The sequence below is a fragment of the Hyperolius riggenbachi genome, chromosome 3, assembly GCF_040937935.1.
Source record: "Hyperolius riggenbachi isolate aHypRig1 chromosome 3, aHypRig1.pri, whole genome shotgun sequence".
Lineage (NCBI taxonomy): Eukaryota > Metazoa > Chordata > Amphibia > Anura > Hyperoliidae > Hyperolius > Hyperolius riggenbachi.
Genome location: NC_090648.1, coordinates 450866858 through 450889858, shown reverse-complemented (window position 1 = coordinate 450889858; position 23001 = coordinate 450866858). Strand labels below are relative to the sequence as shown.

General features: G+C 46.4%; 1 protein-coding gene across 5 annotated transcripts in view; it reads left to right on the top strand.

Moving 5' to 3' along the window:
• Nucleotides 1–16926, top strand: part of TMEM178B (transmembrane protein 178B) — a 575441-nt gene extending 558515 nt beyond the window's left edge. For all 5 annotated transcript variants that reach the window (XM_068272988.1, XM_068272990.1, XM_068272989.1 and 2 more), the window contains one exon: nt 15695–16926. In XM_068272988.1, coding sequence (XP_068129089.1) covers nt 15695–15945 — 251 coding nt within the window. In that variant the 3' untranslated portion in view covers nt 15946–16926. The remainder of the gene's footprint in view (nt 1–15694) is intronic.
• Nucleotides 16927–23001: the final 6075 nt, after the last annotated feature.

Below are 23001 nucleotides of genomic sequence, written 5' to 3'. Positions count from 1 at the left end.
GATAGGTAGCTGCCCTCCAGCATAGGTTAGATAGGTAGCTGCCCCCCAGTATAGGTTAGATAGGTAGCTGCCCCCCAGTACAGGTTAGATTAGGTAGGTGCCCCCCAGTATAGGATAGATAGGTAGCTGCCCCCAGTACAGGTTAGATTAGGTAGGTGCCCCCCAGTATAGGATAGATAGGTAGCTTGCCCAGTATAGGTTAAGTAGGTAGGTGCCCCCTCATAATGGCGGAAGGGGGGAGCCAGAGCCGCGGTGAGGGCAGCCCGACCTCTCCCTCCCTCTCCCCGGGCCGCCCTCCATGCTCCCCCCTCGGACTGCAGGCAGCAGAGTTAGCGCGCAGGGAAGCGCTGCTGTACTCAGTTGTTACTCACCTCCCTGGATCCAAACGCCGCTCCCGCCCTGCTGGTCTCCTCTCTGCAATGTAGCCGCTGATACACATGCTGCGTCCTGTTTACACAGGAAGCAGCCGCGTGTGTATCAGCGGCTAGGCAGAGAGGAGACCAGCAGGGCGGGAGTGGCGATCGGATCCAGGGAGGTGAGTAACAACTGTGTACAGCAGCGCTTCCCTGCGCGCTAACTCTGCTGCCTGCAGTCCAAGGGGGGAGCATGGAGGGCGACCCAGGGAGAGGGAGGGAGAGGTCGGGCTGCCCTCACCGCGGCTCTGGCTCCCACCGCCATCACAGCGCCCCCCCCTTCTTCTGCGCCCAGGGCAGCGGCGCGGGCCGCACGGCCCTGGGCGGCAACATATGGGTGGCACGTGCAGGTGGCAGCAGAACTGGCGGGCGGTCCCGGCGGTGCACAGCCTAATGGGAGGCGGCGGGGCTAGTGACTCAGCCAGAACACAGACAGTCTGGGCGGACTCGGTCTCGGCGGAGCCGGAGGGGAGAGAGGGTCAGTCACTCACGGTGTGTGCAGGCACGGGGTCGGAGACACGGTCGGGCACCACACAGGAGCAGCCGGACTTCACTGCAGAGTCTGCACTGCAGCCTGCACTCTCTCTCTCGTCTACGCAGTCACTTCATCTGGTGCCGCCCCTCCACTTTCTGCCACCTGAGGAACCCGCCTCAACCCGCCTCATGGGCGGGCCGGCCCTGGCTGTTGGATTTGCCAAGCTCTGATTTGCTTATATGCTTATATGCGGGGCGCATATAAGCCGACCCCCCCTCCCCAACTTTTCCCTCAGAAACCAGAAAAAAGTGATTGACCCCCATATAAGCCCCCCTCCCCCAATTGTAGCCCCCTTCACAGTATAAATGCAAGATGTTCCCCCAGTATTAGGCAGCTCCCCTCTCTATAGGGAAACAACCCTCCCTATAGCAACATGTGTTAATGCTAAATCGTGAGTAGGGTGATAGGATGACTGCCGACCTGCTTGCTGCCTGGTTATGGTGGCTTAGGTGAAAGAGAGAACAGCGGCATCATGTGCAATGTACCTCTCCATCCGCATCGTTTGTCAGCTCAGCAGCACCTGGGATCCTCTTGCCTCTGTCTGCATCATTTGTACACTCAGTGCCTGGGATCCCCTACCGCTCTGTCCGCATGGCTGTGTCCGCGTCATGTGCCTGGGATCCCCTTGCCGCTCTCTCCGCATGGCTGTGTCCCCATCATTTGCCGGGGATCCCCTTGCCGCTCTGTCCGCATGGTTGTGTTCGCTTCATGTGACGGGGATCCCCTCGCCGCACTTTCCGCATGGCTGTGTCCGCGTCATTTGCCGGGAATCCCCTCGCCGCTTTCTCCGCACGACTGTGTCTGCGTCATATTTCAGGATCCCCTTGCCGGTCCGGCCCGCTCACTATGTTTTAAGGCGCCACTAGATGTGGTCATAGATTTGAGACACAAGGATGCGGACAAAGAGGCAAGGGCAGGGCCGGATTTCTGGCAAGGCCAACCTAGGCACTGGCCTAGGGCGCCAGATAAATTGACCTTGTTTAGGGCGGCTGAGGGCCAGATTCAAACAATGAGGAGGCAAAGTGCCCAACCGCACTATCCTCCAGGCAGCCCAGTTGCAGCTGCTTCAGCCCAGTTGCAGCCGCTGCCTGCACTGTCCTACTCCGATACATAAAACGTGCAGGAAGCCACACCTGGTCCATCCATGGCCGCCCTGCACCAAAAGTTTATGGATCGCAGCGGGCGGCAGGCTGGGTGGCCAGTTCTGTCATGTTAGGACTCCTAATTTGGCAGGCAGTGGCTGGCAGAGGATAAGAAAATTCCCGAAGGGGCACTGGCGGCAGGAAGCGAAACACACATGTTGCCTGGGTGCAAATTGGCACCCCGATGTATGCCACTCGCTAATTCCGCTTCTGTCCAGGGAGAGTGGCATAAAGAACAGGCATCGATCCATCACTGCTGCGAGCTTCTGTGCCTGCGATGCCGCTGATGCTGCCCAACTTCCTCTCCCCCTCAAGTCACAGGAGAGCATTCTGCCTGCATCACCTGTGGCCAGGGCCGGGCCGAGGCATAGGCTGGAGAGGCTCCAGCCTCAGGGCGCAGTGTAAGAGGGGGCGCAGAATTCATTCAGCTGTCATTCCTAATTGTGTTTAAAGCAGAAAGAAATAAGAAAAGGGGATACATGGCAGTGACTGCAAGCCAGATAACTACATATTAAGGTGTTGGGGAGGTTGTGGGCCCTGTGGCACCTCTTAGTCTAATAACAATCAGTGTGTGATGCCTGGGGTGGCAGGGATGGAGGGGCGCACTTTGGTGTCTCAGCCTTGGGTGCTGGAGGACCTTGTCCCGGCTCTGCCTGTGGCTTCAGCATGAGCTGGATCTCCATCTCCCCTGTAATTCAGCACTCGGCAGCCTTCGTGACTCTGGCAGCTGAAGTTTTAGCGTCCTGCCAGGTCAGAAGAGGAGGTCAAAAGGTCTTGAAGCTGCCGTGCTGCTGGGGCTTGAGTGAGTGAGTCAGCGTGTGGAGGAAGGAGATAGCTTTGGTAAGACACTCTCTTTTCCACCTCTTGCTCTTTCTCACCTCTCTCTCTGCCTCCCTCCCTCTCTTTCTCCCCCACTCTCTCTGCCCCCCTCCCTCTCTTTCTCCCCCCCCCCCCCTCTCTCTCTCTCTGCCCCCCTTCTCTTTCTCCCCACTCTCTCTCTCTCTGCTCCCCTGTCTCTCTTTCTCCCCCACTCTCTCTGCCCTCTCCCTCTGCCCCCTCCCTCTCTTCCCCCCCCCTCTCTCTCTCTCTCTGCCCCCCTCCCTCTCTTTCTCCCCACTCTATCTCTCTGCCCCCCTGTCTCTCTTTCTCCCCCACTCTCTCTGCCCCCTCACTCTCTTTCTCCCCCACTCTCTCTGCCCCCTCCCTCTCTTTCTCCCCCCCCTCTCTCTCTCTGCCCCCTTCTCTTTCTCCCCACTCTCTCTGCCCCCCTCTCTTCCCCCCCCTCTCTCTCTCTCTCTGCCCCCTCCCTCTCTTTGTCACCACTCTATCTCTCTGCCCCCTGTCTCTTTCTCCCCCGCTCTCTCTGCCCCCTCCCTCTCTTTCTCCCCACTCTCTCTCTCTCTGCCCCCCTGTCTCTATTTTTCTCCCACTCTCTCTTCCCTCTCTTTCTCCCCCATTCTCTCTCTGCCCCTCTCTTTCTCCCCCACTCTCTCTCTCTGCCCCCTCCCTCTCTTTCTCCTCTCTCTCTCGCTCTCTCTGCCCCCTCCCTCTCTTTCTCCCCACTCTCTCTGCCCTCCTCCCTCTTTCTCCCCCACTCTCTCTGCCCTCCTCCCTCTTTCTCCCCCACTCTTTCTCTCTCTGCCCTCCTCCCTCTCTTTCTCCCCCACTCTCTCTCTCTGCCCCCTCCCTCTCTTTCTCCTCTCTCTGTCTCTCTGCCCCCTCCCTCTCTTTCTCCTCTCTCTCTGTCTCTCTGCCCCCTCCCTCTCTTTCTCCTCTCTCTCTCTCTCTCTGCCCCCTCCCTCTCTTTCTCCCCCACTCTCTCTGCCCTCCTCCCTCTTTCTCCCCCACTCTCCCTCTCTCTGCCCTCCTCCCTCTCTTTCTCCCCCACTCTCTCTCTCTGCCCCTTCCCTCTCTTTCTCCTCTCTCTCTCTCTCTCTGCCCCCTCCCTCTCTTTCTCCCCCACTCTCTCTCTCTCTCTCTCACCCCCTCACTCTCTTTCCTCCTCCTATCACACACACCATACATACTACACACATCATACACACACATACTACACACACACACACACACACACACACACACACACACACACACACACACACACACACACACACACACACACACACACACACACACACACACACACACACACACACACGTACTCCATGCACATGCAAATATCACACTAATACTGCATATACAGTATATGCACACATCACAATACAGTTTTGGGAGAGTACATTCTCCCAGAGTAAAATATAATTCCCTGGAAGGCACCATTGTATGATTCTAATGATTTGCACATCTTCGACCTGAGCACTAGTGCTTGCACCAATTACGGACGTGCCATACATGTTGCTAGTCACAGTGGATCCTGTAAGCCCTCTGGGGTGCATAGAGACCTATGCTGCACAGGGAACATAGCTTATAATAAAGTGTGCCACTACCTCTAGTGCTCCTGTGGGAGATACACTTCCGCAGCCTCCAAGTGGGCATTATATCTCTGCTTTTATTGTGGGGGAATGTTTCAGTTCGGCAGGGGTAGTGGTGAGGATGTTAATAGGGGGGGAGAGGGGGGGCGGATGATGACAGCCGTCCTTGGGCGGTAAAAAGTACAAATCCGGCCCTGGGCAAGGGGATTCTCGACACGTGACGTGTACAAAGCCTTGCGGTTAGAGAGGCGAGGGGATCCCCAGAACTGATTGGACTAAGTGCGCACAGAGAGGCAAGGGGATCCTCGAAACCGAGCTGATGTGCAAAAAGAGGCAAGCGGATCCCTGGCACTGAGTGGACTAATGGATGCACATGATGCGGCTGCTCTCTCCTCCACTGAAGCCAGCATAACCAGGCAGTTAGCAAGTCAGCAGTCATCCTATCGCCCTACTTACGATGTTGCAAAGGAGGGGGGGGGGCACAGACACATTGGAGGGCATGAGCACACACATACTACACAAGTTGACTCACATACAAGCCAAGACCCCCACTTTTGGGGCTCTTTTTTGGGGTCAAAAATTTGGCTTGTATGCGAGTATATACGGTATATTTATCAGGATTATTTGCATCTCGTTTTTATATGTTCTGTATTCTCAAGATTCCTTGGGGGCGGAGCATGACATAATCCTTTGTTTTTCTGCTCCACGCATTTTTACTGAGTTTAAACAGAAATAATAACACAGTTCACAGTGTGAGCTCAATTATACTCTTGCAGGGTGAGATTGATTAGAAAAATCAAGATAAAACGATTCACATATTTGTATCAAAGTCTGTAATTACATGAAATTAAAACACAGTTGGCCCTTATTCAATTCACTTTTTCTGCTGAGTTTTTTCCTAGGTGAAATTTTCACATTTTATCAATAAATGCTTTTTAAGCCATCAGATTATGCCACCAAAAGTTATCTTAAAGTGGGATACAACTCTGACATAACATTCAATAAGTATTTGTTTTCCTACTTTTTATTACACATACAGTTATCATATTTGGTTTTATGCCCATACTGTCTGTCTACTAATTTCCAAAGTGCAGTGTATCTGCTCTGAAAGCTGCTATCGCATTTTATTGCATAGCTGCTGTATTTATATATTAAATTCTATCAGGTGATCACTTCTCAGCTGCACACATACTAGAAGCATAAATAAGGCTCAAATTATTTTATGGTTGGGGGTGTAGGGGGTGGCCCAGGTGGTGATCAGCCATACAGCATGAAATCTATTAGAAATCACCCCCCTCCCCTCTGTATTGTGCCCTACTCCCTCATGGGGCTGTGGTGAGTGTTGCAGGCTCACATGTCCTGCTGGCACAACTCCTCCCCATAGTGCCACATGGCACTGGCACATGTAGTGACTTCAGTACCTGCAATGGTGTCACATGGTATAGGCGCTCACGGTGGCAATTCAAAAAAACGTCGAACACAGAAGGAGGCAAAAGAGCTGCGCTGTCGTGACAGGTGAGCCTGCAACACTCACCACGGGCTCAGGGGGTACAAATACACTTGGCGGAGACTAGCCAGCGATCTATCGGTCTTTGGGAAATCAACACTGTTACCACTGGCACACTCAATTGAGCACTTGCAACCAAGGTTTTTTCCAGCATGCTGGATCGATCGCTTTGATCAAGTTAGGCAATCAATATTTTGATTGGCCCAATAGGCTGACTGTAAAGTGACAGGCAACCTACTGGGCCAATCAAAGTGCCGGAATCTTGTCCTTTGAAGCCACTGGGCCCGCCGGGGCTGAGGGCGGGTTCATTAGAGCACTCGTTAAGTTTAATAAAGCGCTCTTTAAACTATTGGAGCAGAGCGTAATTTAGCAGTGCACGCTATGCCTGCATAGCATGAACTGGAGATTATAACCTCCCGCTGCTGTCATTAAAGAGAACCTGTAAAAAAAAAAGTTCCCCTGGGGGGTACTCACCTCAGGAGGGGGAAGCCTCAGGGTCCCAATGAGGCTTCCCCCTCCCCCGTAGCTGCAGGCAGTCCAGCGCTGGCTCCCCAAAAGTGTTTGGCGATCCTCCCTCGACAAGCCTGACAAGCGCTGATAAGTGCTGATTTATTTACCTTCCCTGGCTCCAGCGGGGGCGCTGTTGCGGCTCTCCGCATGGAGACAGGTGAAAATAGCCAATTTCTGTCGGGTTCGCTCTACCGCGCAGGCGCAGGAGACTTGCGCCTGTGTGGTAGAGCGGCCCGACAGGGATCGACTATTTCCGCCTATCTCCAAGCGGAGTGCCGATACTGCGCCTGCGCTGGAGACGGGAAGGTAAATATTTACATCCCTGCTGTTCGGGGATCTTTATCGCTGCCGCCGTGGGACCGAGGAGGATGGGGGAAGCCTCAATAGGATCCAGAGGCTTTCCCCACCCGAGGTGAGTACCCCCCAGGGGAGGTTTTTTTTGTTACAGGTTTTCTTTAAGCTGCGCAGCTTAGTGAAGCAAACCCAATGAGTGGTGCTTCCTCACCAGCACACGCATGAGATAAATCTCTGGTTTGTAAAACTGAATGGGGTGTCCAGTAAGATGTGGTACACTGAAGAATTACAGGTGCAGGTTACCATACTCTCACTGAACAATAGTCAATCAACGCCAAGGACACCAGTACAGAAATGTGTGTAAAGGTGGCCATACACTGGTCGATTTGCCATCAGATTCGACCAACAGATAGATCCCTCTCTGATCGAATCTGATCAGAGAGGGATCGTATGGCTACCTTTACAGCAAACAGATTGTGAACCGATTTCAGCCTGAAACCGTTCACAATCTGTTGTGGTGGTACTGCTGCTGCTGCCCCCGCCCGCCCGCATACATTACCTGCTCCGCCGGCGCGACTGCAGTCTCCCGGTCACCGCTGCTCCGTCTGCGCTCTGGTCTCCAGATCCGGCATGCCTCACTTCTTCTAGCCCGGCAGGAAGTTTAAACAGTAGAGGGCGCTCTACTGTTTAAACTTCCTGCCGGGCTAGAAGAAGTGAGGCATGCCGGATCTGGAGACCAGAGCGCAGACGGAGCAGCGGTGACCGGGAGACTGCAGTCGCGCCGGCGGAGCAGGTAATGTATGCGGGCTCTATTGCGTCGGTCGTCGGGCACTCGAACGCCGCTAGCGATGCGCTCTTTACCCGCGGGCGATCGACGGTTATTTTCCGCACGGCACGATCGACGGGATCGGACGAAATGGATCGAAATTCGGCGTGTAGCGTGAACGATTGGCAGCAGATTCGATCCCAGTGATCGAATCTGCTGTCGAAACGGGCGCAAATCGGGCCAGTGTATGGCCTGCTTAAGGAACAATCGTGACAGCTGTGCTATTAATCAGCATGGGGTCGGGGCAAGGTGATTACCTGCCAGTTAGGCTTATTCAGTAAGAAAGAAAGCAGCACCCTATGGTTTCAAATCACAGCTAATCAATCCCTGATCTGGTCTCTGCAGATTTTCCCTACCCTCAAAGTGCACAACACAGAGTGAAAATTCTTTATTCCTCAAAAAGTTGCTGAAGAAATTCACTGCTCTGTGTTTTTTTTTGTAGGCAGATCAAAGTGTCTAATTAGCAAATTTGTGAAAAGATTGCAGGTGCACTGCTCAGCTCTCACCCTCTCCCATACAGTAAACATTGAGGCTTAACCCTTTCAGCGCTCCCTGGAAAGTTAAACCAAGTTAAAAATTCATTTTTTTAGGATTTCCATAAATTGTCAGGATTTTTTTCTACCAGGCCCATTTTACACTTAGGTCCTTTTCTTTGCATTGCATTACCCTTTGTGCACATAGGGTAATGCAACAGCAAAGAAAGTGTATGGGGCCTAGTACACCAACTGCGGGAGCTTCTGGTCTGCCACCATCAACAATACAACAGAGATGTTGGGAATCCCAGTGATGTATTTCCTGTCTAGCAGGGGTATGTCCCTGGGCAAGGGGCGGTGATGAGTGGCAAAGGGCGGGAGGGGGCATGCGAAGGGCATGCAGGGAGGGCGGCCCTATGCATATGACCCTGTTGATGCACTCTGCTGCAGGGTTATACGAATTTTTTGGCATTGCGGTAACTCTCTGACCAGGTTTAATAGCAGTCACTTTACTGACCATTTTTTGTGCCATTATACAATTGTATGTCAGCCTCAACATCAAATAATTAACCATAGTAATAAGGATTATAATGCTGTGGTAATGTAAAAAAGGCAGTGACCAATTGCACCTCAAAAAGTGTAAGCCAAACCCCCAATTTCTCACCCTCATTTATGTGTGCATTAGAAACATGTTTGTATATATGGCTACTTCTCCTTTCTCCTTGCACTTGTACCCTCCACTAGAGGTCCTGCCTTCACTGCAGTCACATGACAGTAAAGTCTGGACCTTTAGCAGCAAGTACAGAGCTTCAGGGGTGGGAAAATAGCTGCCAGGAAAGAGGTAAGATAACTATAGAAACAAAAAGATAGCTTATGTCCGTGATTCCTGTGTAACAACCCCAGGCTCATCTAAAAGATAAAAGAAGACCAATGGTGCAGAATCGTGTGAGATTCAGTAAAGCTAAATGCTAAGGATATATATACTTACAAAGGTGAGTTGCAAATCCTAGCAACCAACGTCAGAGTAGGTGCTCGGTTTTTAGGTCTGTGACAGGAACTGGTGGAATGATCTTTAAGACAACTAAAATACTATCACCTCTATAGAGGTATGACAAGACACTTATAAAACACTGGTGGAGGCACCCAATGCATAACAGATAGGCTAATAAGCTGTTAATCCTATAACCATAGAGGTAACCTTTCCTCTCTTGAAGAATTTGGACCAGTTTATTAAAAAAAGGTATTTTAATTAGAGCACATAACATTGACAACGCATTTCGTGGGTGCTTGCCCACTTCATCAGGTCTGTGAAAAAAACAGGTGCCTTAACTGCTATGGCTCTGTAGCATGCATGAGCACCTCTCTGTCTCTGATACAAACATGCTTCCGATGTGTACACTGTATGGGGTCCCACATGCCTAACTCTAATATTAGCTGACCCCACCACCACCACCACAAACACACACACACACTTGAGTATATACAGTAATTGTTGCTAGAATTTGGCTTTAAAGTGTGACTCTTCATTACGCACCAATGAGGGAGCAGGTAGAACAGTTGGATCTGATTTATCCACTGAACACTGGCCCTCTGCCACGGCTTCAAGCTAGTGTACAGTGGCTTGCAAAAGTATTTGTCACATTACTGCCACAAACATGAATCAATTTTATTGGAATTCCAGGTGAAAGACCAATACAAAGTGGTGTACACGTGAGAAGTAGAACGAAAATCATAAATTATTCCAAACATTTTTTACAAATAAATAACTGCAAAGTGGGGTGTGCATAATTATTCAGCCCCTTGAGTCAATACTTTGTAGAACCACCTTTTGCTGCAATTACAGCTGCCAGTCTTTAGGGTATGTCTCTACCAGCTTTGCACATCTAGAGACTGAAATCCTTGCCCATTCTTCTTTGCAAAACAGATCCAGCTCAGTCAGATTAGATGGACAGCGTTTGTGAACAGCAGTTTTCAGATCACAGATTCTCGATTGGATTTAGATCTGGACTTTGACTGGGCCATTCTAACACATGGATATGTTTTGTTTTAAACCAATCCATTGCTGCCCTGGCTTTATGTTTAGGGTCATTGTCCTGCTGGAAGGTGAACCTCCGCCCTAGTTTGAAGTCTTTTGCAGACTCCAAGAGGTTTTCTTCCAAGATTGCCCCTGCATTTGGCTCCATCCATCTTCCCATCAACTCTGACCAGCTTCCCTGTCCCTGCTGAAGAGAAGCACCCCAGAGCATGATGCTGCCACCACCATATTTGACAGTGAGGATGGTGTGTTCAGAGTGATTTGCACTGAAGTTTTCCGTCACACATAGCGTTTTGCATTTTGGCCAAAAAGTAATTTTAGTCTCATCCGACCAGAGCACCTTCTTCCACATGTTTGCTGTGTCCCCCACATGGCTTGTGGCAAACTGCAAATGGGACTTCTTATGCTTTTCTGTTAACAATGGCTTTCTTCTTGCCACTCTTCCATAAAGGCCAACGTTGTGCAGTGCATGACTAATAGTTGTCCTATGGACAGATTCCCCCCACCTGAGCTGTAGATCTCTGCAGTTTGTCCAGAGTCACCATAGGCCTCTTGACTGCATTTCTGATCAGCGCTCTCCTTGTTCGGCCTGTGAGTTTAGGTGGACGGCCTTTTCTTGGTAGGTTTGCAGTTGTGCCATACTCCTTCCATTTCTGAATGATTGCTTGAACAGTGCTCCGTGGGATGTTCAAGGCTTTGCAAATCTTTTTGTAGCCTAAGCCTGCTTTACATTTCTCAATAACTTTATCCCTGACCTGTCTGGTGTGTTCTTTGGACTTCATGGTGTTGTTGCTCCCAATATTCTCTTAGAAAACCTCTGAGGCCGTCACAGAGCAGCTGTATTTGTAATGACATTAAATTACACACAGGTGCACTCTATTTAGTCATTAGCACTCATCAGGCAATGTCTATAGGCAACTGACTGCACTCAGATCAAAGGGGGCCGAATAATTATGCACATACCACTTTGCAGTTATTTATTTGTAAAAAATGTTTGGAATCATGGATGATTTTCGTTCCACTTCTCATGTGTACACCACTTTGTGTTGGTCTTTCATGTGGAATTCCAATAAAATTGATTCATGTTTGTGGCAGTAATATGACACAATGTGGAAAACTTCGAGGGGGCCGAATACTTTTGCAAGCCACTGTAATTCAGCATGTCTGTGGAATTGTATCTGGCTGCAGATGCAACTAGAAAGATAATTTAAACACTGAATTATAAAAATGTTTGTGCATCAAAGATAAATGCAGTATCATTTTTAACAGAACCAGAAGTATACTTCAAAAAGGATCAAAATATATATTTTATGCTTAGGTTGTGTGGAAAAGGCTTGAAGCCTCCTCTGCATTCTTTCTGCTGCCTGTGACCCTATAGGGGAGGTTTTCCCTCCCTTGCTGCGTTTTTGACTTCCAGCCCTATACCCCTCCTGGCAGTAAGCCCGAGCTCAGCTCAGGCTATGCCGCGCAGGAGGATTTTTCAGGCCCTGCTGGGCCGACTTGCACAATTTTTTTTTATTACACGCAGCTAGCACTTTGCTAGCTGCGTGCAGTGCCCGATCGCTGCCGCTCTTCGCCGATTCGCCGCTACCCGCCGCGCAATGCCGCCCCCCCCCCCCCCCCCCAGATCCCATGTGCAGCCTGGCCAATCAGTGACAGGCAGCACTGAGGGGTGGATCGGGACTCCCTTTGACATCACGACGTCGATGACGTCATCCCGCCCCGTCGCCATGGCGACGGGGAAGCCCTAATGGAAATCCCGTCAGCGGCTGTCATGTAGCTAGCGCTAGGCTAGCTACATGATTAAAAATTTTTTTTAAAATAGTGCTGCGCTGCCCCCTGGCTGTTTTAATTGACCGCCAGGAGGGTTAATTTGAAGTCCAGTAGTCTTTGGGACAACAATAGTGCAGGAAAAGAAGGGGGTGGGGTGAAGGAGGGTCAGAAAAAGGCTATTTTTGTTGCTCTGACCACAACTACTGTGAGGAAGGGGTGTGACCTTTTCACTTCACATCCCTTTCACTCAGAGGTGTGTGGCTGTTATAAATGTTAAAGCAGAATGAATCCCAGCATTTCTTCTTTGCTCTAAAATATTATTTACAGCATATTATATACTACCACCATTGTTTTTTTACTAGAACAGCATTCAATTAGTTAAACACAGGAGTTACAAGCTCAGTGCAGAGAAAGCTGGAAGCATCTGAACTGGAGATAATGTTATCTTGTGTTTACTTAATTGCATCAAGTGAGGAATGTGACACATTCTCTGACTGTGCAGACTGTCCTGAACAGAGACAGACACTCAGAAAGCATTTCTGCCTTCAATACAAGATGAATAAAAACAGTTACGTATAAAATGAAAAGTCAGCTTTCAAAGTTAATAAACTGAACTCTGGGAACTTATAATTTCTAAATGAATAATAATAATTGTGCACAAAAGCAAATATGATAATTGTATGGGTTATAAAAAGTAGGAAAACACATTTTTATTGAACATTTTGTCAGAATTTAAAACTGCTTTAACCTCTTCCTCCTCCCATTCTGTCCATTAGGGGGCATAGTGCATTATGATGATATTTATATGTCTTGAGGTACTACCTTTATAAGAAAGATTACTCTGGATGGTGAATTGCTAGTGAATAAGTGTTAAACTCGGTGTGCTGTCTGTGAGCCAGGGCAGCCTGTGGGTAAGGTGAGTGTGCCACCTATTAGACCATAGGACATGGTGACCCTGTGTTACTTTCCTACATGAGATCTACTCTAGGGTGGTGGACCCTGGATACATTTGATATACAGACTATGCTATGATTTGCTTTCTTTCTTTCACTATCTAAGGATTGGAGTTGGCGGCGTGACAGAGAAGATAACCTAGAGGACTCAATACAAATCACCCTATGCAAACTTTTATAGGAAGTGCCCTCATATAAGCTGATTGTTCTAATTGTTCTGGCGTACATGTAACGCATCTTGGAGGTGCAGCAGGCCTGGAGTAAGCTGTGGAGAGGATTTAGGGGAAACGCATATTACTTTGACTTTAAAGAACAACTATCAAAGAAACAGTTTTTCTGTAAACCCCAGAGAGCTTTTAGCCCGCAACACTAAAATGCTTTTCAGAGGTCTCTCAGGACAGCCTGTGTGAAAAAAACAACCCTGTTAATTAGCTGATTTATAGCAATTTTGTATCGGCATCAGAACGGGGGGGGGGGGGGTGGAGAGTCAGAGCTGAACTGTAACCTGGCTGTAAACTGTTTACTTTACACCGCGTGGCAGAGGGAGCTGCACAGACAGGAACACAGAGCTTCAGCTGATGATTATTTACACACATTGGAAGCTGTATTTCTGCTTTCCATCATTCTGAACAGATTACAGTCATAGTATTAGAGCAAGTGAAGATTGTTTCTGTATGCTGGATGTGCTGGGCACATAGTATTGCTCACAGTGAGAACTGTTCTCTGTAAATGTCATTATCTTTATATAAAACATGAAAAGATGAAAGATTTTATTTTTCTTGTAGTGGATAAAGTCGTGAAGGTTTAGAAGTTAGAACCAGTTTTTCTTATTGCTCTTTGTACCCCTATCCCTGAGACACCAAGTACTTGAATTTGAGTCCCTCTACTCAACAAGTTTCCTCCTATGCTACCTCCATCCTACCTCCATCCTTGTTAGGGCTGGTGCACACCGAGCGGCTTTTTGGGCGTTTTCAGATCCGCTTGCGGCTGCGGATCTGCTTGGTCAATGTATCTCAATGGGGTGGTGCACACCAGAGCGGCAGGCGTTTTGCAGAAACGAAAAATGCCTGGGTGAGGCATTTTTTGGATTTCGGATGCGTTTCTGCCTCAATGTTAAGTATAGGAAAAACGCAAACCGCTCTGAAAAACGCCTGTTCAGAGCGGTTTTGCAGGCGTTTTTGTTACAGAAGCTGTTCAGTAACAGCTTTACTGTAACAATATATGAAATCTACTATACTGAAAACCGCAGCAGCAATCCGCAAAACGCTAGCAAAAGGCCTCATAAAAATAAAAAAAAAGCGTTTAAGGGCTGGTGCACACCAAAACCCGCTAGCAGATCCACAAAATGCTAGCAGATTTTTAAACGCTTTTTTTTATTTTTATGAGGCGTTTTGCTAGCGTTTTGCGGATTGCTGCTGCGGTTTTCAGTATAGTAGATTTCATATATTGTTACAGTAAAGCTGTTACTGAACAGCTTCTGTAACAAAAACGCCTGCAAAACCGCTCTGAACAGGCGTTTTTCAGAGCGGTTTGCGTTTTTCCTATACTTAACATTGAGGCAGAAACGCATCCGAAATCCAAAAAATGCCTCACCCAGGCATTTTTCGTTTCTGCAAAACGCCTGCCGCTCTGGTGTGCACCACCCCATTGAGATACATTGACCAAGCAGATCCGCAGCCGCAAGCGGATCTGAAAACGCCCAAAAAGCCGCTCGGTGTGCACCAGCCCTGAAAATCTGCTAGCATTTTGCGGATCTGCTAGCGGGTTTTGGTGTGCACCAGCCCTGAAAGTGACTTTCCACTTTTCTTATTAAAAAAAAGCTGCAAATGTACCAATGCCACACACTTTTTGTTTAATTTTAAAGGACTATCAAAGTTAAAGGGGCACTATGGTGAAAAATTTTAAAATTTGAAATATGTGCAAACATACACAAATAAGAAGTACGTTTTTTTCCAGAGTAAATGAGCCATAGATTACTATTTCCCTATGTTGCTGTCACTTACAGCAGGTAGTAGAAATCTGACAGAAGTGACAGGTTTTGGACTAGTCCATCTTTTCATAGGAGATTCTCAGCAAAGCTTGTATTCTTTATAAAGATATTCCCTAAAAAGGATTTAAACAATGATGCTGGCCAGCTTCCCTGCTCGCTACACAGTTTTTGACAGAGCAACTGCCATTCACTAAGTGCCTTTGAAAATAAATCTATGAGAATCCAGCCCGTCCATGAAGAGATGGACTAGTCCAAAACCTGTCGCTTCTGTCAGATTTGTACTACCTACTGTAAGTGACAGCAACATAGGAGAAAAGTCATTTATGGCTCATTTTACTCTGGAAAACACATGCCGTACTTCTTGTTTATGTTTGCACATATTTTAAATTTTACAATTTTTCGCCATAGTGCCCCTTTTAATTAAAAATTCTAAATGCCACATATATTTCCAGTAATTACTAGAAAATAGCAATACCAAGGCTTTATTTAGTTCAATTTCAAAAAATGTTTGGAAAGGTGAAAGCTATGGAGGCTGCCAATTTGATCTCCTAAGAAATACACATACAGTAGATCATTTGAGATCTGGGATCCACTCTCACACGATTCTTAAAGATATCTGATTCAGTAACCCTGCATACGGTATAGCAAAACCACCATTATTCTGTGGAACAGGGCCTAAAAAGACTATGATTTGCTTTGTTTGTTATGATTTGCTTTGTTTGCACAATTACACATTTTACTTCTACTTGTATAAGACTATGCTACATACTAACATTGTTCTGTTATTATTCTGCTCTTTGTCCACCTACAGGCACCTTCTGTATCATTTCACTGTGCACCTGTGTAGCTGGGATCAACTTCGAGCTCTCCCGCTACCCTCGGTTTCTGTACGGTCTACCTGATGACATCAGCCATGGCTATGGATGGTCCATGTTCTGTGCCTGGGGGGGCTTGGGCCTGACTTTAATCTCGGGTTTCTTCTGCACCTTAGCACCCTCAGTACAGCCGGTCCTGAGGACCAACTGCCCTAAATCACGTCCTGAGAATGGAACAGTGTGCTAAAAACATGTCTCTCTAGAGCACAAAAGATTGAAAGACTGGCTACTCTACCTTTAAACTTGCGTGTAGACTACAGATACTTCCTTGTTGTCACCATTCTTGTTCATTCCAACGTGGCCTTGTTTGAAGGCCACAGGAGGAGTGAGTTTGGCATGGTTGATACTACGATTACAACTCATTACGGTGGTAAAGCAATTACCAAGTCATGAACTATGTATATAATGCTTATTTGATCAATTTCCGTTTCTTTTTTTTTTGAACAGGACACCAGATGGTCCTCGCTCCGGTGTCCTTTGACCATGAACCTTTATCATGACCTTTCCCATCTGTCACAGTTATTGATTTCTTTATCTTCTTATCAACCCTGCCAAGAAGAGGAAGACTGTTTTGGTAGACCAGCCCTAAAACATACACCACTTTGGAGATCTAACGTGGAAATAATTTCTAAACCAACATCTTGTCACTTCTCTGAAGAACTTGAAGAAGGTAAATGTTGACCCCCAAGGAAATCGACAGTTTTGTCATTTGATCTATTTTTGAATTTTACAAAAACAAAAATTACTGCCCACTGTATCAACCCCAAATAGTGTCAACCTACCAAATGAATGCACCTCGTGGAATAAGATTGTGTTTCCGTTAGAAATGACAGTGATCAAAATGAGGTTAAGAACACAGACCCATAAGCCGATTCCGTTTCTCCCGTCACGGAGAACCTCCTCAACTGCCTTAGTTGGTGCCTGATTCCTAGCCCGGACTCAAGCCAACGGCAGAAGCACAATACCTAACAAGTTTGACTGCTCTTCATGTGTGCCAGTCCCATCACTAAAACTCTTCTTTTTAGGAATTATAAAAGAAAAACTCCAGCTACTTCGTAATGTTGGTTTGTTGATCTATGACATGTATATGTGTTACTTGGACTCATGGCAGGGGAGTGACAAATGTTTATAAATTAATCTTACGGTTACAGTCATGAGATTTGAAAATGGTGGATGTCATTGGGTGGGGGAGGGGGGGAAATGTGTCAATCTGTCCAATAGTGTCTCATGCTGGTCAAACTTAATCTAAGCATCCAAAAGTCTATTAAATTAAGTCTGTATGTAAAGTGACTAATACAAAGCTACATTTGTCGCTTATCTAAAAGGTGTTGGCTGTTTCATGTAGCGAACAGTATTTCGTCTTAATCTATTTTTATGTTTAAAGGAGCACTCTGTAAAGTGTCATTGGATTAGGCAGTGAATAGGAATAACATTTGTAGTTTTGTGCCTTTTTAAACATTTTTTTGACCTTTAAACTTAATCAACTGCAAAAGGTTTAACTTTCTTTAAACTCCTCTAGCCAGTTGTCTGACTTTACTATTTGAATATGTCTGATAGGTAAGGAAAGAAACAGGTTGACTGATTAACAGTTCCAGAGGTAACAGCATTATGTTTAAAGTTAGTAATTTTATTAAGCTTTCCTTCTGTATATTGTTAAACCGTATTGACAGTTTTGGGATTTTTTTTTCCACTTCCGTCCCCGCCACATAAGGTATTAAGAATTTATCAAAGCTAATAAAATCAGATCTTAAATAAATATTTATGTATCCTAAAACCACAATCTCACCAAAACTGGCCACAACTCCACAAAATAGGCCCTGAGAGTGCGCTCATTTGAAAAGCCTGTTTCAATACTCTTTAAAAAAAAACGTATCTTCAGTAAGGTAAATTAGTAACTTAAAAATTGCTGTAATAATTCATAGAGCTAAGTGAAACATTTTGAATACACTTGGGGTTCTCCTTTAAAAATTAATCATAAAAACACCTAAACCTGACCTAACCTGAAAAGAGCAGCAGAATCTTCTACCTTCTAAAAGCAGTAGGTATATAAGTCACGTTTCCAATTTCAGTCCAAAATATCAGGCATGTAAAGGCTAACACCAAACAAAAGATTTCTGAGCGGGTTTGGATAGTGCAGGAAAAGATAAAATCTCTGTGGGCTTTTTATTGCTGTGGAAGAATTAATTTACTTCCTGTTGCTCTCAAGGCAGTTACAAAAGGCAGAAAGTGAGGTAACAAACTCCAAAACAGAGACATAGAGAGCAATAAACAGGTTTTTGCATAGTTTTGTGTGTGTCTGTTGAGGAAATTCACTTCCTGTCCTTCTGAAGGGAAGTGAAAAAGATGGTGCGTGAGATGATTTATCCCCAGTGCCGTCATAGACCGTAATAATAGGCTCCAAAATGTTTTTTTATTTTTTTTAAATGGTTTGAATTGGATTTCACTTTCATTTAACCACTTGAGGACCCACCTTTTACCCCCCCCCCCCCCCTTAAGGACCAGCGCTGTTTTAGCTGATCTGTGCTGGGTGGGCTCTGCCAGATCGCCCCTCTTTTTTCCCAACTAGGGGGATGATGTGCTGGGGGGGTCTGATCGCTCCTGCCTGCCGGGTGTTGCGGGGGGGGGGGCACCTCAAAGCCCCCCTCCGCGGCGAAATCCCCCCCCTCTCCTACCTGGCCCCCCCTGGTGAACCGGGCTGCACAGGACGCTATCCGTCCTGTGCAGCCAGTGACAGGCTGTCCCCTGTCACATGGCGGCGATCCCCGGCCGCTGATTGGCCGGGGATCGCCGATTTGCCTTACGGCGCTGCTGCGCAGCAGCGCCGTACAATGTAAACAAAGCGGATTATTTCCGCTTGTGTTTACATTTAGCCTGCGAGCCGCCATCGGCGGCCCGCAGGCTATTCACGGAGCCCCCCGCCGTGAATTGACAGGAAGCAGCCGCTCGCGCGAGCGGCTGCTTCCTGATTAATCAGTCTGCAGCTGGCGACGCAATACTGCGTCGCTGGTCCTGCAGCTGCCACTTTGCCGACGCACGGTATAAGCGTGCGGTCGGCAAGTGGTTAAGGACAATGGTGGAGCCGTGCAAGTTTTTCCCTCGACCTTAGTGAGGGGAATCCTGATTGATACATAGTGTAGAGGTAGAGTGCCTAAAAAAGGACCTTACTAGAAATGCATTAAGCAAAGATCTTTGCCTAATTTATTTCTGGGTGGGTCCTCTTTTAGGGTCTCCGCCTCTATACTATGCATCATATATTATGTGTCATAACATAATCATTCACACAGGACTACACTTCCCATGGTCCTTGGTGGTAACTGCTAGCACCCTGCGTACAATTCTGAATCCTGAGAGGTGATATAAGTTCTGCTGGACATTGGGTGACATTCAACACACACAAGCAATAGAACACAGCAGTACATGCATCCAGCTACATTTAAGTGGCCAGCAGGCACTCGTCAGCTAATCATGATGCACTGTCATACACCCTTTACCTGCCATACCACATCAAGCAGCCATTAGCATTCAGGTGGGAGGCTTCAGTTGGACGCCATCGCAAGATTGCGTCGCTAGCAGGACCGCCCCGTGCAGGCATCCCTCCCACAGGGGTCCCTCCCTAACCGCTCATCTGTCCGCCATGTCCTAGAGCTGAAAGAAAACGTTTAAAAACACACGATTGGTTCGCACGATGACCAGGGGTGACAACAAGAATCATAGTAACTTAAGCTGTAGGGAACATTAATTTGCTAACTACATTTTCTGCCTCCTTGGTGGGGCTAATGAACCTTTTGCTTGTCAGTATATACCAGCAATCTGTACATGTACACCAGCACTCCTGTGGTGCTTCTGGCTAGACTGGAAACTTTGCGGTGTTTATACTCTCCAGCTCAAATGCATTTCTTCGGGGAAAGAACATAAAGAACCATTCATGATTTATAATTATATTATTGATCAAGGCACAGTTTGAGAATATAACATATTTATATTAAATATACATTTATCCTTTAAGAAAAATTATTCACAGTTACAGTTCATTCAGAATAGTCTACCAATTTCATAGAAGTGACTTTCGAAAGAAAAAAAAAAAGCCCATTTGCTCCAATTCATAAAGGGCTGTGCAATTTAAAAAAAATCAGGACATTAAAATACCAAGTTCGGTATTTTAGACTTGTTTGCTAATTTATAAAGATTTTCACAAGTGTGGTAGATGTTCGGCAATTTAACGAAAAATGGACTTCAATTCACAAAAACCTGTTCTGTAACAACAGAAGAGTCTGGAGTTGTCTCTGTTTTGTTACATGCTGTTCCGTGCAGTGACAGCATTACAATAGTAAAAGGCATCCCCGACATCCCTTTAGATGTACATGTTTGTTATACTTCCTCTGCTCCCTCTGAATCTGTTTTAGTCTTAACATATTATGTAATAGACAGAGTTTAGGTGAACTTCCTCAAAACATTACTCATGCCATGCTTAGGTGATTTCCCCACTTGCACCTGCGCATCTTCAAACAGGAACCTAAAGTGTTAAACATCTGAAGGGCTGCAGGGGAAATCTCTTTTGTGCCGGCTCTCTCCTCCGCTACATGGGGGGTAGAGAAGCTGGGCCCTCCCAAGAAGCTATCAGAGCATATCAGAGGGACTTGCAGGAGAGAGAGGCTGTTCCTATTGGCTCTCTTCTCCTATCAGTCATGGGTTATCGCTCTCTGCTTCTGTCAGTCATGGGCTACGGCACTGTTTTCGACACATCAGAGCTGGAGGTAATTGCCACAAATTTCTGTACTTTACTGCATGTTCTAATCTTTATGACTTGACATTTACTGATGTGTGAAGGTATTTACCACACAAGACGGTAATTTACCTCACTGCTCGGTAATTTCGGCTTGCCATGCGGTAACAGCCTATATGAATTGACATCTTCCTAATAAATGCTGGGCAAAATGAGCTGTTTTCTGCATTATCGGCCACATGAGATAATGCTTTATGAATCAAGGCCATTATGCTATAAAAATGGTTTATGAGGCAGATATATATTAAATTAAGTCAAGTTTTAACCAAACTGAAATGACACTTAGGGTAATACAATCCCAGCCACCCCGTAACAGTCCTGCTGTCTTTTATATCCATGATTAAGCCCTGAATTTAATAATGGCCTTCTGACTTATGGCAGAGCGTGTCTATAATTTAAGTCGCTGTGCTTATAGGCTCATTATTGTCGTCAATATAACCTACACTTAATTACCGTTTTAAGTTTATTAGAAAAATAATTATAACACTATTACAAGAAGCAATGATTTTTTTTCTGTGGCTGACGATTTCAAATGAGGCGTCTCATTGCTAAAAAAAAATAATGGCGTGATCGTTAAAATAATCAGCAGACATTCATTACTTTTTGAAGCATATTTTACTTTGATCGGGTTGACGTTAAACGTTATTTCGCTCTCTGCGCATTGCAATGCAACAAGCTATGCCTTCATTGTCTCGTAGCGGCACAAAGCCGTATAAAGCACCATATGCTGGAGTTCTTACCTTCCGATAATGTGAAATCACGGCAGTATATGACATTAAACATATCGGCACTTGGGATGCATTTATTTGTAGCTGAACTAAACAATGCTCTATGGAGCGAGGAAAATTGCTGTCCAGTATTTGAACCGGGTGATATAAAAACGCAGGACCGCCTTTCTACCATACATACCTGCTAAGCAGGTATGTATGGTAGAAAGAGCAAAATGTTAATTCTTTCACTTGGCTTTTGTTTTGTATTGCAAAAATGAGCAGGCATAAACAGCACAAACATAATGCATACAGTATTTACAGTATATACCCCCCCCCCAAAAAAAAGGGAAAAGGCATTGCAAGAATACACACAGTGGCACATATGCAATTGACTTTTTCTCCTGAGTTATCTCCTATGAGATAATTTTAATATTCTCTTTAAATAAGCTTTTAAACATTTTAAAATTGAAAAAGTGCCTAAAAGTAGAGATGCGAGCGAACAGTTCACCAGCAAATCTCTATGTGCCAGTACTACTTCCGGGTCGCTGCATTTAAATAGCTGACATGCTATTTAAATGTACTGGCGAGCCCATAGCTTTGGGGAGCCCCAACTTCTCATCCAGGCACACACTCCAGATCAGGTGTTATTGTGGCCCCATCTGGTATGGATGGTGGAGTTGTGGTAGCCACATTATTATTTGGAGGGGGAATAGCCACTGTTTTTAAACAATTCCTAGCAGAAGGTCTCCAAGGTTGAGGGGGAAGTTGTGTGGGTGTCCGAGAGAGCAGGAGGAAAGGGGTGTAAACATTTGGAGGGCCCTATCAAATCTTTGCTGGGCCAGCGGTGCGCGTCTTTGATCGCACGCCTGTTGCCGGGCACTCTCTGCGTATGAGCGTGACGTCACTCATTACGCACATGCTGGACCTGGGCAGCCTGGGCCAGTAAACAGATGAAAAAAAGAAGTGGGTCCGCTTCAATGTCTCCAGGAATTTATTAGGGACTAATCCCAAAACAGCAACAGGACATACAAAAGCTGACATGTTTCGGACCTAAGCTTGGTCCTTAATCATAGCAATCATAGCATGGTTGCTATGATTAAGGACCAAGCTTAGGTCCGAAACATGTCAGCTTTTGTATGTCCTGTTGCTGTTTTGGGATTAGTCCCTAATAAATTCCTGGAGACATTGAAGCGGACCCACTTCTTTTTTTCATCTGTTTACTGGCCCAGGCTGCCCAGGTCCAGCTCTGTCTACTGCTGGAGTGTAGCGGTGTATTCCTTGTGTTTCTTCAGTTTTTAATAATAGAAGTTGCTGTTTTAGTCATATTTAAAAACTTATTATAAGCAAGGAAAACCATTAATGAAAGATTAATTGCAGTATCTGGAATAACTAGAGTATTACATCCAAGTAGCACATCTGGATTTCTCCTAAAAGGGGTACACACAACAAATGAACAGAACAACTACATGAAAAAACTGTACTATTTTTTAATGCGGTCCAAGGGCATATAGAAACATGTATATGAAAGCTATGTTACTGGCACCAAATGCGGCTTTGGAGGTGACAATGGCATCTGCAGGGGTCACTGGCAGCATGCTCCCTTCAAACATCAATCAGATTATAAGAAGGAGAAAAAGGCGGGGCTCCGCTCCTTCACGAACCCTTTATTGTGATGTGGGTTGGATATGATGACAGGGGGGTACAATAGAACAACGCTGCCTCTACTGTTCTTCCACCTCTGTAGAAGCAA